Source organism: Dermochelys coriacea, chromosome 18, assembly GCF_009764565.3.
Source record: "Dermochelys coriacea isolate rDerCor1 chromosome 18, rDerCor1.pri.v4, whole genome shotgun sequence".
Classification (NCBI taxonomy): domain Eukaryota; kingdom Metazoa; phylum Chordata; order Testudines; family Dermochelyidae; genus Dermochelys; species Dermochelys coriacea.
The window spans coordinates 5,049,619-5,065,562 of NC_050085.1; the positions used below are offsets into that span (position 1 = coordinate 5,049,619).

A 15,944-nucleotide genomic window follows, 5' to 3' on the forward strand; every position below is an offset into this window, starting at 1 on the left:
TGTTGGTAGGAGGGTTCCTGTGGGTCAGTGCACTGTTCAGTGGTGTGCTGAAAATATTCCTTGAGTTGGAGATGGCGGAAGTAGGCTTCCAGATCACCGCAGAACTGTATCATGTGCGTGGGGTGGTGAGGCAGAAAGAGAGTCCCTGAGATAGGACAGACTCTTCAGCCAGGCTAAATGTGTGGTCGGATAGATTAACAATATTGTTGGGTGAGTTAAGGGTACCACTATTGTAGCCCCCTGTGGCAAGCAGGATTTTAGATAGTTTACTGTCCTTTTTCCTCTGTAGAGAAGTAAAGTGTGCATTGTAAATGGCTTGTCTTGTTTTTGTAAAGTCCAGCCACATGGAAGTTTGTGTGGAAGGCTGGTTTTGTATGAGAGTCTCCAGTTTTGAGAAGTTTCAGAGTAGCAGCCGTGTTAATCTGTATCCACAAAAAGAACAAGAGTACTTGTGGCACCTTAGAGACTAACCAATTTATTTGAGCATAAGCTTTTGTGAGCTACAGCTCACTTCATGCTCATTCTTGACCCTTAAATGAGATACTAGACTCTAGCCTCTATCCACTGCTGGTGGATGCACAGCAGGAAGCAAAAAGACCCCATGATTTTATCACAAGTATTGCAATATTTGGTGCCTTCCTTAAAGCCCCAGCTCTTGAAGTCAGTCTAGGACAGGAGAATCTCAGCTTTTATTTTTAAAATGAAGGTTTCTAGACTTCCTAGTCACAGAGAAAAGCTGGAGAATATCAGCCTAGTGTGCCTTGAAGGTGCCCAAACCAGAAGGAAAAATCCCAATAGTTACTTTTTAAAATCCTATGTTTTTAAACCAATCTCATGAATGTTGGGTACTGACTCATAACTTCTGAACACACTCTGTGTGTTCGTGACCCTAGGGTGGACAACATCTGCCACAGTCACTGTACCACCAGTATTCCACATAGAATACAAGGGTTGGAAGGGACCTCAGGAGGTCATCTAGTCTAACCCCCTGCTCAAAGCAGGACCAATCCCCAATTTTTGCCCCAGATCCCTAAACGGCCCCCTCAAGGATTGAACTCACAACCCTAAGTTTAGCAGGCCAATGCTTAAACCACTGAGCTATCCCGCCCTACAGGCTCTGAAACAGCCTGGGTAGCAAAGGGCACTGGCAGTGGGCATCAAAATAGCTGGAGGGGTTGCAGGTAGCAACTTATACCTTTCCATCTACACACACACATATTCATGCATGCATACACATGTGCACACACATGTATGGGCACATATACACATTCACATGCATACACACACACAGGCATACAGATGCACATGAACACACATACACATTCTCCCGCTGACTGTATTCCTCCTGCACTCGGCCCTGCCAACCCAAGTCAACCCCCCACAGCTCAGAACCTCCATGTTCCCCTCAGCTCTCTCCAGTCCAGCCCTTCCTCCCCAGAACCACCTCATGCCCCTCAGCTCCCTCCAATCCAACCCTTCCCCCCCAGAACCACCCCATTCCCCTCAGTTCCCTCCAGTCCAACCCTTCCCCCTCAGTTCATTCTAATCCAACTCCAGCCTACCTCAGAAACACCCCCATGATGGGGTGTCCACCCTACACAAGGCAGAGTGGGTTAATTTAGGACAATCCACCTGATAATCTGCACCTCAATCGAGAGACCGAAAGGCTAATTGTAATTAAGCCTATCTGGGCAGGGGAAGGCTGAGCTTGTAAAAAACCTAGCCTGGGACATGGCGTTGTGGGCCAGTCCAGGTTGCCTTGCCAACTGCTGGGTAAGTGGCATAGGACCTGGCCTTAGACTGTCAGGAAAGGCAAGCGGACTGCAGATCCAGTGGGACAGGGGGTGTGATGTGAACAACTGTCAGAAGGGGAAAAGAAGTACTTGTGGCACCTTAAAGACTAACAAATTTATTAGAGCATAAGCTTTCGTGAGCTACAGCTCACTTCATCGGATGCATTGGCCAAATGCATCCGATGAAGTGAGCTGTAGCTCACGAAAGCTTATGCTCTAATAAATTTGTTAGTCTCTAAGGTGCCACAAGTACTCCTTTTCTTTTTGCGAATACAGACTAACATGGCTGCTACTCTGAAACCTGTCAGAAGGGGGGCATCTGACCTGAAAGGAGCTAATTCCAAGACATGGCCACAAGGAGGCACCCCAACAGTGAGGATATCCCATGACAATCCTGCAAATGTAAGTTGCACCAATAGCATACACATGGAACACCTGCTCCATTTTTAAGTCTCATCATTAGCGATCTACCAAATTCATGGCTGTGAAAAATGTGTCATGGACCATGAAATCTGGTCTCCCCCCTTGAATCTGGTCTTTTGTGTACTTTTACCGTATACTATATAGATTTTATGGGGGAGACCAGCATTTCTCAAATTGGTGTTCCTGACCCAAAAGGGGGTGGGGGGGCATCACAAGGTTATTGTAGAGGTGCAGTATTGCCACCCTTACTTCTGCACTGTGTTCAGAGTTGGGTGTCCAGAAAGCAGCAGCTTCTGGCTGGGTGCCCAGCTCTGAAGGCAATGCCCCGCCAGCAGCAGTCAGAGGAAGGGTGGCAATACTATACCATCCATCCTTCCTTCTCTCCTGCTGCATCAGAGCTGGAGAGTGGTGGCTGCTGGCTGAGGGCCCAGATCTGAAGGCAGCAGCGCAGAAGTCAGGGTGGCAATCCCATACCATGCCATCCTGACTTCTGCGCTGCTGTTGGCAGTGGCACTGCCTTCAGAGCTGAGCTCCTGGCCAGCAGCCACTGCTGTCTGGCCACCAAGCTATGATAAATGAAGGGGGGAGGTAGCTCCCTTTTATGGACCCAGCCAGCCAGTTAGCTATAAAATCCCTCTTCGCAGCTGTTCTCTATTTGCTTTACCTGTAAAGGGTTAAAAGTCACTGCGATGCACAGGTAAAAGGAAGTGAGTGGGCACCTGGCCAAAAGAGCCAATGGGAAGGCTAGAACTTTTAAAAATTGAAACAAGATTCCCCTTTTGTTTGTCTGTTGTTGCTCTCCAGAGAAAGGGAACAGAGCAATGTTGCTGTAAGAAGCTTTGGGCCAGGTATGAAAAATCATCAGATCATACCTAGAAACTACTCATTTGAAACCCCAGATATGTAAGTAGATCAGGGAATGTCTAGGGAGACGTGATTAGGTTTATCTCTTTTTTGTTTATTTATGGCTTGTGGACTCCTCTGTGCTAACCCCAAATGCTTTTGTTTTGCTTGCAACCTTTAAACTGGACTGCAAGAATGTTATTCTTGATGCTTAATCCTTATAAGTGGTGGTTTTTTTAAATCTAGCAATAGCCTGAGTTTCCAGATGTATTTTCTTTCTTTTTGTTTTTACTAAAATTTACCTTTTTTAAGAACAGGATTGGGTTTTTGTGTCCTAAGAGGTTTGTGCACATGTTATTTAATTAGCTGGTGGCAACCTTTAATTTCCTTTGTTTTCTTTCTCAGATTCCCCGGGAGGCAGAGGGTGAAAGGCTTGAGGGTACCCCATGGGAAGGAATTCCCAAATGTGCCTTCCTGGGTTCTCAAAGGGGTTTTTGCACTTCAGTGGTGGTAGCATCTACCCATCCAAGATCAGAGAAAAGCTGTAACCTTGGGAGTTTAATACAAGACTGGAGTGGCCAGTATTAATTTTTAGAATCCTTGTGGGCCCCCACCTTCTGCACTCAAAGTGCCAGAGTGGGGAATGAGCCTTGACACAAGCTCAGAAGGCAGTTCTGCTGCCAGCAGCAGTGCAGAAGTAAGGGTGGCAATACTGCAATCCCCCTTCAATAACCTTCTGACCCCTGCACAACCTCCTTTTGGGTCAGAACCCAAAGAGTTACAACACCGTGAAATTTCTCATTTAAATATCTGAAATCATTAAATTTATTATTTTTTAAATCCTACGACTTTGACCAAAATGGACCGTGAATTTCACAGGGCCCTACTCATCATGTGAACACACAGCCTTGCTTTGCTGCAAACACACAGCCTTGCTTTGCATGGCATTCTTGGGGGTATCCCAGTGTCCTTTGCGTCACCACTAAGCAGGGTGCAGTCGGGGGTTATTTTTGCTGGGAATTTTTCTAAAAAATCCCATATTTACACGGTCTCTGCCCCCTGCCTCCTTTCTGGGTGGGTTCGTGCCATTTTCAAATTGCTGTCTGCCAGCCTGGCCCCAACAGTGCACATCCCACTATGGTGACAAGCGAGAAGATGCAGCAGCTGCTTAGGCTGTATTACAGCCGCCTAAGCCAGACAAATTCGGCATTGGACTTTGGCTGTCGCACCACTAAGCAGAGGATGCGGGAGCAGCGGGATTTTCTTCAGCAGCAGCAGCTTGTCTAGAAGTAGGAGAATACTCTGAAGCGATGGCAGCAGGGCAAGAAGGCAGCCCTATGCACTGGAAGCAGGCCCAGGATAGTTGAGGAAGGGCATTCAGCTCCTCTGTTTTCATTGCTGGAGGGCAGCAAGCCTGGATTCTGAAGTGTATGAAGGGAGTGTCATCTGGGGGCAGTCTACATTAATGGGTGGGGGTGTGAGTCCTCTGCTTATGTACATTGAGTTAGTGGGAGTATAGATATCGGTGTAGCTGTGGTCGCATGGGTAGCAGCAGCAGAATACATACCCACCAGTTTCAGGCTGTGACCATGAGTTGAGAATCACACCCCTAGCTTGTAATGTGGACATGGCCCCAGAATGAGCACAAGGGATGGGGAATCAGGACTCCTGGGTTCAGGTCCTGGCTCTGCCATTTGTTCTGCATGTGGCCTCTGGCAGGTCACTTCCCGCCCCTCTGCCCCACCACCAGGGCTATCTATAAAGAGCTTCCCACGGGTGGACTCTGGGGATTAATGAATGTTTCATTCCTGTGGCATGTTAAAACCAGCCACTCCTGCAACCCCCTCTGTGCCCTGCTGTGCTTGTTGCATCCCAAGAGACTAGCAATGCCACTCTCTTTTTTGGCAGCTTCCCTGGACAGATGTTCCATCCCCTGCGCAAGGGTGAGGCAGAGGGAATAATCTGCACTGAGAGGCTGCCTGTGGGGATTAGTGCTCCAGCCACTCTTAACAACATCTGTGGCAGCAGGAAAGCCCCAAATTCATCAGCACTGGAGCCTGGAGAACAACAGCAGCGAGGCTGGTAGGAGCTTTCCAAGGTTCTTTTACCCACCGCGGAAATCCCTGCTAAAGGGAAGCAAGGAAGGGAGAGGAGAGAAGCTTTGGTGGCTTGAGGGCCAGTGATACTATGGTCCCTTGTGCATTTTGAGCCTGTGACACAGGCCCTGGGCACTGCCCCCAGCCCTGAGAGCACCACAGATCAATGCCTCCATCTTGGCTTCTCTAATCATAGGTAGCTGAGATGGGCTCATGTCTCTTCAGGTTCAGTAAGTGTCCAACAGAGAGAGGCCAGGGAAGGGGAGGGGTTTAACCACCCCTGCAGGGCCTGGGCGGGATGAAGGATCATGTCACACCTCGACCCGTGGGGAAGTTTCAGCCTTGAAGAACTCTGTGCTCTAAGTCTCTAGGGGAGCTGTGGGGAGAAGAGAGGGGGAACTGCTGCCAGCCAGATGACTTTGGGGGCAGGGTCCTGGCAGCAGGAGGGAAAGGGGCCTGGGCAATTTGAAAAGGACTCCGTATTGCTAGCTAGTTCCTTTCGGTCAGTGGTTCTCAGCCAGGGGTACACATACCCCTGGGGGTACCCAGACGTCTTGCAGGGGGACATCAACTCATCTAGAGATTTGCCTAGTTTTACAACAGGCTACATAAAAAGCACTAGCGAAGTCAGTGCAAACTAAAATTTCTTACAGACAATGCCTGTATGACAACCATCCTTAGAGGTTTTTAAGGCCCGGCTTGACAAAGCCCTGGCTGGGATGATTTAGCTGGTGTTGGTCCTGCTTTAAGCAGGGGATTGGACTAGATCAGGGGCAGGCAAACTTTTTGGCCTGAGGGCCACATCAGGTTTCCAGAATTGTATGGAGGGCTGGTTAGGCAAGGCTGTGCCTCCCCAAACAGCCAGGTGTGGCGTGGCCCCAACCCCCATCCGACCCCCCCTGCTTCCCACCCCCTGATGCCCCCCCCCAGGACTCCTACCCCATCCAACCCCCCAGCCCCATTCCCTGTCCCCTGATGGCCCCCCCGGGACTCCTGCCCCATCCACCACTCCCTGTCCCCTGACCGCCCCCCAGACCCCCCACTCCTGACTTCCCCCTGCTGCCCCATCCAACCCCTCCTCTCAATCCTGACTGCCCCCTTGGGACCCCTGCCACCATTCAACCCCCCTCTTCCCCACCCTCTGACCGCCCCAACCCCTATCGACACCCCCGCCCCCTGACCACTCCCCTGAACTCCCCTGCCCTCGATCCAACCCCCCTCCCCCACTCCCTGTCCCCTTACCGCACTGTCTGGAGCACCGGTGGCTGGCAGTGCTACAGCCGAACCGCCCGGCCAGAGCCAGCCACGCACCGCGCAGCACAGGGCACCGGGTCAGGCTGGGCTCTGCAGCTACACTGCCCCAGGAGCTTGCAGCCCCCCCACCCAGAGCACTGTCCTGGCGGAGCAGTGAGCTGAGGTGCGGGGGACGGGGGACAGCGGGGGAGGGGACGGGGGCGAGCCGGATGTGGCCAGTGGGTCGTAGTTTGCCCCCCTCTGCACTAGATGACCTCCTGAGGTCTCTTCCAACCGTAATATTTTATGATTCTATACTGCTCTATATACTATACACTGAATTGTAAATACGATATTAATATTTCAATTCATTTGAGAAAAGAAGCAATTTTTCAGTAACAGCGTGCTGTGACACTTTTGTCTGATTTTGTAAGCAAGTAGTTTTTAAGTGAAGTGAAACTTGGGGGTACGCAAGACAAATCAGATTCCTGAAAGGGGTACAGCAGTCTGGAAAGGTTGAAAGCCACTGCCTTAGGGGGTGGGCTGGTATCACGCAAAACCAGAGAGAAGCAGAGGGTGTGAAACTGCCACCTGTTCTCGCACTCTCTGAGCTTATTTTCTGGAGCCATCCCCTCTTTCCTGCTTCATCCCCTAACGTTGGGCTCTCCTGCCTCATTCTAATAGACAGCTCTGCCCTCACGTTCCATACGCTGGCATCTGGGTTCCCTCTACCCCTTGCTCAGACTTGCCCTGCAATCCCTTTTTTCCCCCTGTTCTAACCCTTTGTTCCCTGCTCCTAGGAGTTTCCAGCCCTGGACTTGCAAAAGCCCCCCCAGCGCTGGTGATGAGAAGCGGCTCCTAATCAGCCATGGAAGGGTTACAGAAACGGGTAAGGCCCAACCTTCCCACCATCCACAGCCGCTTCACGGCTCCCATTCCCTTGGCTGCTGATTGTCAGCATCAGGACCCAGGCCAAGGAAGAGGAAATAATCTGACATCGTTGTATCCAAATAAAGTATGTAGCTCACCAGCAAATGGCTGGGCCTGATTCTCGTCTTGCTTACAGCACTTATAACTCCATTGACTCTAATGGGGTTATTCCTCATTAGCTTTGGTGGGCGTGAGAGTAGGATCTGCCCGCCTGTGTTCCCCCTCTCTGCCCATCTGGGCTTGCTCCTCCCGTGTTTTGTAAATTATTAGCCTGGCGATTCCCCACCAAATGTACGGGGGCTGTGTGAGTGAGCTTTGTGTCACAGACATGGAGGTGCTGTCCATCACAAGGGTTAATCGCCTCCCTGCACAGATGCCAAGAGGAGATGAAGATGCTATAAATAGTTTGCAAAGCCCAGCTGGTTTCAGCCCCAATTCACACACATGGCAGAGAAGCATTAGACAGAATTAATATTCAATCTCACAGGCACTTTCAACCCTGAGAGAGTGAAAAGCAAACTCCCCTCTGGCCCTGTAGCTTTAATGTCCTTGCTGGGGAGAGGACGGGGGGGGGGGGTGAACGACACTTTCTGGAAGCTCTGATTGGGTTAAATGGACAGAGAAACACAGAGACAAAGGAACCGTCAGCTAGAGAGCAAAGCTCACTCCAGATACTGCCAGAGAGGCCAAGCAGCTCCTCCCTGGGATGGGAGGTTGCAGCTTAGAGCATGGCGAGACAGGGTGGCTGACAGATCTCTGCTCTGCTGTTGCCACACTTAAGATCAGCCTGCCAGGATCGGATACATTCAGCATATTTTGAGTTTCCTGGCAGTGGCCTGTGTGACTGAGACATCATCTGAGGATGGTACCGACGGAAGCTGTGAATCATGTTGGGCCTTAATAACTTGTGATAAGGTCTGTCACCAGCTAAGTGGCACACAGAAGTGTGAGTGTTAATTCACTGGGAGGGACACAGGGAAATATTACACTGCGTAGTGGAAGAGAAGGGTTTAAATGAGGGTGACTTATCTGAACCTCTCCCCAAACTTTGGGGACTCAGAGAAAATGGGACATGGATCAAATCACCCTGGAGGTCTCCTCTCCCACTTGGGACAGGAATTGTATGGAATCTCTCTCTGTTGCTGAATAAGAAGAGACAGGTAGAAGAGTGTATTTCCCCACAGACTGAGTTCGGAGTTATTTGTGGGTAATTCGTTTCCTGTAAATCCCATGGAGAATGAATAGCTCTGTGCAGTCAGTCAGATTTAAGCGCTCAGCACCCCAGTGAATGGCGAGAAATGTCCCATTCGTGTTACTATGTAAGTGCCATTTGTCTCTGGGTTGGAGAGCTGGTGCTGCAATGGGACTGGTGTGTGAAGAGATGGGACTGGGGGTGCAGGGCGCTTGCCTGCCAGGGGAGGTGAATGAAGGTGGCATCAGGTGAGAAAGGTTTGGGCGCCCTTCCCTTTTGGATCAATGTCTAGTGGACTGGGAAAGTCCGAAGTGCATGAAGTGAGCAGATTGGGGATTATCTCCTCCCCCAGAGATTAAACCAAGAAAATCCCATTTCACTCTGATGTCAGGGCCATGGGAGTCACCGACAGCAACAGGCTGGCGGAAGAAGCTAGGAGGAGACAGTCTGGGCAGGAGGCATCAGTGAAAAGGCAGTTTTACCATGTGGGAGCTAAAAATGAAAAGTGAGGGCCCTGGTCTGCACTCTCAGCTCCTACAGCAGGAACATGGCATCTCCTTGCATCTCTAAGGAGCAGCTCTCCAGCATGGACTAAGAGACGGGTAAGAGTGAGCTTTGTCACTCAGGATTGCGTGGGAGGGGGCAGTGGGACCCTAGCAATAGACCTGGCTGATAGCAGCTTAGGGTCTGATCAATTCCTTCCACCTATGTGAGCCTTTGCTCCTGTCAGCTAGGGCACAGTATGTTTCTGTGTAGCTCGGGGCTTCACTGTCTCTCTCTGAGCTGAGCAATGTGGCCCTGGCTTCTCTTTTCTCCTTCTTCCATATCTATTTATGCTCTTTCCATCACTGTTTTCTCTTGCTCTTTCAGACCAGGCCATCTGGACTGGATGGGCTTTGTCCTTCCTCTGTATGTCATTCTCCTTCCTCACCCCTTCCTGCCCCCTCTTCCCCCCCCCACCACTGCCTCCATCAGACAGATGACCTGACATCACCCTTCCTGGTGCATGCTGGTTCCCCCTGCCCCCCCTTCCTGTGGGAAACTAGGTCTGTGACAGATCCAGGATGGGGTCCTTTTCTGGTACATGCTGCTTTCCTTTGTGTTGATGGGTGTTCCCTGGCAGGTGAGAGCTGTCCTTGCTCAGGCAGGAGGAGCATGGAGAATGCAAGTGTTCTGGCTGTCAGCTCTTTGGTCCATCCAGCATGCACCAGGATGGGTGATGTCAGGACACATGGCTGATAGATTCAGAGTAGCAGCCGTGTTAGTCTGTATTCGCAAAAAGAAAAGGAGTACTTGTGGCACCTTAGAGACTAACAAATTTATTAGAGCATAAGCTTTCGTGAGCTACAGCTCACTTCATCGGATGCATTTGGCCAATGCATCCGATGAAGTGAGCTGTAGCTCACGAAAGCTTATGCTCTAATAAATTTGTTAGTCTCTAAGGTGCCACAAGTACTCCTTTTCTTATGGCTGATAGAGGCAGCGAGAAGGGACAAGGGCTGTTACATTCCCACTTAGGGATGGAATAGCCCAGAGTACTATGCAACTTCAAAACCTGCAGTGGAAATGTTTGAAATAGACCAAAAGGTTTCACAAAATATTTGTAACAAACATCTGTTCACATTCAGAAAGTGCCCTGTGAGCTTAGGAGGGGGGAAAGGGGCTAAGTGCTGATGGGGTCTGGGTTCCCCTTCAGGATCCTCAGTCACACAGGCCAGAGGGTGAGAAAGGCACCTGCAAGTCTGACCGTGGCTTTCTTAGTTCCCTTGTTACATGAGAAAGAGCCCACGCACCAATGGGTTTGGGAGAAATCCTGAATCAGCCATCCTAGATTCCAGTCCTGGAGAGGAGACCAGGCTACAGTATAGTCCCCGGGGAGTGGCTCAGTCTAACCTGATTAAAGATAAGTGAGAGTGCAGACAATTTAATGCAACTTTTTGTGTGTGTGTACATCTTGCATGTAAACAACATTGCATACGACATGACTCAGACTGAAGGTGTGGTGGGGATGCTGGGAATGAGCCATGATTATTCTGTACCGAATAGGGCATGATTTAATAGCATGAGCTCGCCTACTGAAACCCAAACCAGTTTTTAAGCAACTTCCAGCACCAGCTGCATCAATGGTGGCATAGATTATTCACAGAATTTTGTGGCATTTCAGCTGGACACATTATAAGCTATCTATTAATGCTACAGTAATTGCACCAGAAACTCATGTCCTTGTCTGTAGATAATGTACATACCTAATTTATAAGCATTGGAGGCAATTCCTGTCTCTCTGTGTCCTATAAACAGTACCACTGAAACCCCCATGTCTCTTCTTTGCAGCAGGCCTCCAGAGGGCGGAGTCTCCTTAGGCTCTCGATGATGGAAGTGAAGTGGATCCACGTGGCACTAATCTTCTTTTTCCTGCTCTCTGTGGCCATGATGGGCTGCTTCCTGTGGCAGTACAGCCTCCCCAAGGAGGAGCCTGGTGAGTATCCAGCAATCAGCTTGCACACAGTGGGTCTCAGAACCCAGAGCCCAGTGCCATTGAAATCAAGAGGTGGTTGTCTGAATAAACTCTGCAGGGTTGAGTGCTACAGTTAGTTGGTTGGACCCTGCAGGGGAAGTAGTAGATACAGCTCTCCCTCCCGCCCTGTGCACTCAGAGCCTCTATTTCATTGCACACAACCTAATTATTTGCCCAGTGGCTTCAGTGAGATGGAAGGGTCTGACAGGTGTGAATGAGATTCCAAATGAAAAACAAAAAAAACCTGCCAGTGATGATAAGAAAGGGTTGCCTCAGGAAGTCAGGGGCTACACTTAGAAGCAAAGTCAGGGGTGTTGAGTAAGGTGGGGAATGATAAGCACTCCTAAGCCTAGCTGGATTCCCTTATACCTGCTAAAACCACGCTGGAGTAATTTACATCCTAATGAGGGAGTCAGAAGGCGCATGTTAAAGCTGTGGGTGGCTACTTTAATGTACACCTGCGTACCCCCTCCTGCTAGCAGTGTTGCCTGCCACTCTTCTCTCCTGGCCCCTTGCCATATGGGTCATGCCAGCTTAGACCCCATAGATTCACTTAGACTTCCTTACACTCAGTTATTGCAAACTCAGTGGGACAGATTCAGAGGCAGCATGTGCAGGGATGTAATTCATACACTGGTAAGTGGATGTAAGGCTAAGAGAGCCCAGAGAGTTACAGAGACACTTTGAAGAGGTCAGAAGAAGGCATTACACCAACATAGACTCCTTCTAAACTCACTTGGACTCACCTCTGAGTCTGGATCTCACTTTTTTCTTATGGGGCTGCACTTGTCAGAATCTGCCTGGGGTATCACGGTCATTGGTCCACAATGGTCTCAGCCTGAAGGTTCTGCAGTGACATTTCTCCTCTGCTACACAGCACCACTACATGGCACATACCCACCCCAAAGGGGTAAAAGAAGGGGAAATCACACACATTTTCTTTATAATGTGTAGAGCTGGGGAGTTGTGCTTCAGAAGCTCACTGGAATCAGATGGACAAATATTGGCCCCAGGTAGGAGAGTTCCCATTTTCATTAGGAAATAAGAGTTCTTCATTTGCACCAAAAATTTAAAATGAAGAAGAAAATTATTGGACCCCTGATTTCTCCCTGGCATGGCAGATGGTCAGCTGTTTCTGTGGGTGGTCCCATGTGTCCAGTGTGTTCTGGTTTGGAGCTGGTTTGTTTCCTTAGGTGTCCAGGTCACTTTCAGGCAGTATTCACAATATTTACAGGAAAAGCTTATCTCTGTTTGCTGCTTCTTTCCCTCCCTATAGAGTCACAGTGCCCGATTGATGCTCATGGGGAGACTTTGGGACACAACTTGGTCCTACTGAACTCAACAGCAAAACTCCTACTAACTTCAGTAGGACCAGGATTGAGCCCTGTGTCAACTATGCTCTCTCTGCCAGGCCGCTGTCACTAGTACACTCAGTCAAGGATTTCCCTCATGCACTCCGTACCTCGCTGGGGTAGATTTGAAAGTGCACCAACAACATGTCATGTGCTGAAATTCTGTGTGAGTTGTAGGTCTGTCAGCCCCCTCCTTTGCTTTACACAAGACCTCTTCAGGCTCTGTAAGGTCAGTGGCCTCATCCGCACTTCTGCATTCTGTGTAATCTTCTATGTAAAACATGTCAGCAAACCCATCTACTCAACCAGCCTCCTCTCTGAAACTGTTTCCAGGCCCATCTGCAATGGAGGTGAGATCAGAAGCAATTCAAATGTGTCCCCGCTATCCAGAACCTGTACCACTGGACCACCCAATCCCAATCCTGAAGGATGCGCTGGAGAAGGTCTGTGGGAATGGCATGGATGGGGGTGTATATGTCTTAACCTCAGTGACCTGTAGGTGTAGGAAAGAGAATCTATGAATGTAGGAAGGAAGAGATCTGGGTTCTTCAGTCTCCTTCAGTCTCCAGTGTCATATTAGGACAGGTTACTGTCTCAAGTGTATCCAGGACCAGCTGAACTCTAAGCCCTCCCTCCCATAGTCTTGGTTATCCTCTGGATAACACAGTAACAACAACATCCAGTTTGAGGAGCACAACTCCACACTTCCCTTCCTGGTGCCTGACTCCTTCACAGGAAAATTTGAGTGTCTCTCTGTGACTTCAGTGGGAAGCACTTGTATGTGTGGAAAGGAGAGCAGGGCTCTGGGAAAGAAGAGGCAAACTACCAGAAGCTTCTGGAGATTAGTGTGCCCCTCTGATGTAATTCTTATTCCTAATTACATGGATATATAAACAGAGGAGTTAAATAGTTAAACAGAGAAGTTACACTTCGTGTTCTTAAAATCACCATCCGGCAGGTGTGTTTCCAGTGGGGTCCTGCATGGATCGGTTCTTGGCCCTACACTATTTAACATTTTTATCAATTACCTGGAAGAAAACATAATCATCATTGATAAAGTGTGCAGATGATACAAAAATTGAGGGGAGTGGTAAATAATAAAGAGGACAGGTTACTGATTCAGAGTGATCCAGATTTCTTGGTAAACTGGTTGCAAGCAAACTGTGCAATTTAATATGGGTAAATATAAATGTATGCATCTAGGAACAAAGAATGCAGGCCATACTTATAGGATGGGGGACTCTATCCTGGGAAGAACTGAGAGTTTATATTCACTAAGATATGGGGTTTAGGAAAACATTCCCCCAATGGGATAGATTGTTATAGATTATCTATAATTGCCCATGTGATGATGGCAAATCAGGTGCCAGCTCATTCCAAGGCCAGAGGCCACACTGAACAGTTACAAATTCATAGCTGAGAAACCAGTCTGGTTTATCTGTATGTTAGTATTATCAGAATAGATATTAGATGTTAAGTTGATAAGAATGTGCTTAATGTTTAGACTTTATAAAATGCCTGCAGGATGCTGTGTGTATTGATCTCACTTACAATCTCCATAGCCCATGGTATAAAGGTATATTGAGTGTTTGCATTGTAAACCTCTGTATTTGTATAACTCACCAAACAATAAAAGAAGCATTAATTAAGGTAAAGTGCTGACCCTGCATACAAGATGGCCTATTGAAGGCAAATGAGGTACTATGTAGCATCAAAGGACAGAGACCCTGTTGATGGCATTCCTAATTCCCTCCAGGAAGGAGAGATCTACAATTTATCCCATCATTTGGGACCCTTGAATGGAGGGGTTTAAAGTCCCTGACAAGGAAAAACTGAATCTCTTTCATCCTGTCTGGACTCTGAGAGGCAAAGATTCCTAAACATAAGCAAAGGAGATCCTCATGCTGCTGGCATGGGTTAGCCCTGAAAGATATTTTGAATTGACAAAAAGAAAAGAAATACTTGTGGTACCTGAGAGACTAACAAATTTTTAAATTTTAAATTTGAATTGACAGATTACTACAATGCTGTCACCTTTTGAATCACAGTCTGAAACTCATTTGTGTCTATATGCTTGCTTGCTTTAACCCCTAAATAACTCTCTTATTTCTTTTTCCCAGTTAATACACATTTAGTTAGTTTATTACAGGATTGTCTAAAAGTGTTCTCTTTGATGTAAGAATTAAGATGCAAATTGACCTGGGGTAAGTGACTGGTCTCTTGGGACTGGAAGCAACCTGAATATTTTGTGATTTTTGGTGTAAGTGACCACTTATAGAATCATAGAATATCAGGGTTGGAAGGGACCTCAGGAGGTCATCTAGTCCAACCCCCTGCTCAAAGCAGGACCAACACCAACTAAATTATCCCAGCCAGGGCTTTGTCAAGCCTGACCCTGAAAACCTCTAAGGAAGGAGATTCCACCACCTCCCTAGGTAACAGATTCCAGTGCTTCACCACCCTCCTAGTGAAAAAGTATTTCCTAATATCCAACTGAAACCTCCCCAACTGCAACTTGAGACCATTGGTCCTCATTCTGTCATCTGCTACCACTGAGAACAGTCTAGATCCATCCTCTTTGAAACCCCCTTTCAGGTAGCTGAAAGCACCTATCAAATCCCCCCTCATTCTTCTCTTCCGCAGACTAAACAATCCCAGTTCCCTCAGCCTCTCCTCATAAGTCATGTGTTCCAGTCCCCCATCATTTTTGTAGCCCTCCGCTGGACTCTTTCCAATTTTTCCACCTCCTTCTTGTAGTGTGGGGCCCAAAACTGGACAAATTACTCCAGAGGAGGCCTCACCAATGTCGAATAGAGGAGAACGATCACATCCCTCGATCTGCTGGCAGTGCCCCTACTTATACATCCCAAAATGCCATTGGCCTTCTTGGCAACAAGGGCACACTGTTGACTCATATCCAGCTTCTCGTCCACTGTAACCCCTAGGTCCTTTTCTGCAGAACTGCTGCCTAGCCATTTGGTCCCTAGTCTGTAGCGGTGCATGGGATTCTTCCGTCCTAAGGGCAGGACTCTGCACTTGTCCTTGTTGAACCTCACATAGTCCAACTTTCCTGGCTGGCAAGATACACTGGAGTGTCCAAGGGGAATGTCTGTGACTCCATTGTAAGACTATTTTAGTACTTTGGAAGCTCACATTTGTTACTGGGTCGGTGAAATCTAATTCTAGAACATACCAGCAGTTTGGGATGTCCGCCCTGGTTTTTGACAGTCTGCTCTGAGGTTGGCACTCTTGATCATGAGCCACTCCAGACAGTGTGCCAGCCCATTACTGGAATTTTTGCACCTTCCTCTGTAGAATCTAGTATTGGCCAACATCAGAGAAAGGATATTTTACTGGAGGGCCTACTGGTCTGACTGTGCGTGGCAATTCTTATATTCCCTTGAGCTCTTTTGGACATGGCTACATGGATACCTCTCAGCATTCCTTGCAGAAACTAAATGTAGGGTTGTATTTGGCCAATGGACTTCCACAGGATGCTGATGTGCCAATCAAGGCCATATGGGGCTATCATGGGGTAAAAGTCAGGTATCCAGGGAAGCTGATCTC

At 48.4% G+C, this 15,944-nt stretch overlaps 1 protein-coding gene across 1 annotated transcript in view; it reads left to right on the top strand.

Moving 5' to 3' along the window:
• Window positions 1-8,025: 8,025 nt before the first annotated feature.
• LACTBL1 (lactamase beta like 1) overlaps window positions 8,026-15,944 on the top strand; it is a 28,673-nt gene continuing 20,754 nt past the window's right edge. The window contains exons 1-3 of the mRNA XM_038377194.2: window positions 8,026-8,233; window positions 10,842-10,986; window positions 12,711-12,820. Coding sequence (XP_038233122.2) covers window positions 10,878-10,986; window positions 12,711-12,820 — 219 coding nt within the window. The 5' untranslated portion in view covers window positions 8,026-8,233; window positions 10,842-10,877. The remainder of the gene's footprint in view (window positions 8,234-10,841; window positions 10,987-12,710; window positions 12,821-15,944) is intronic.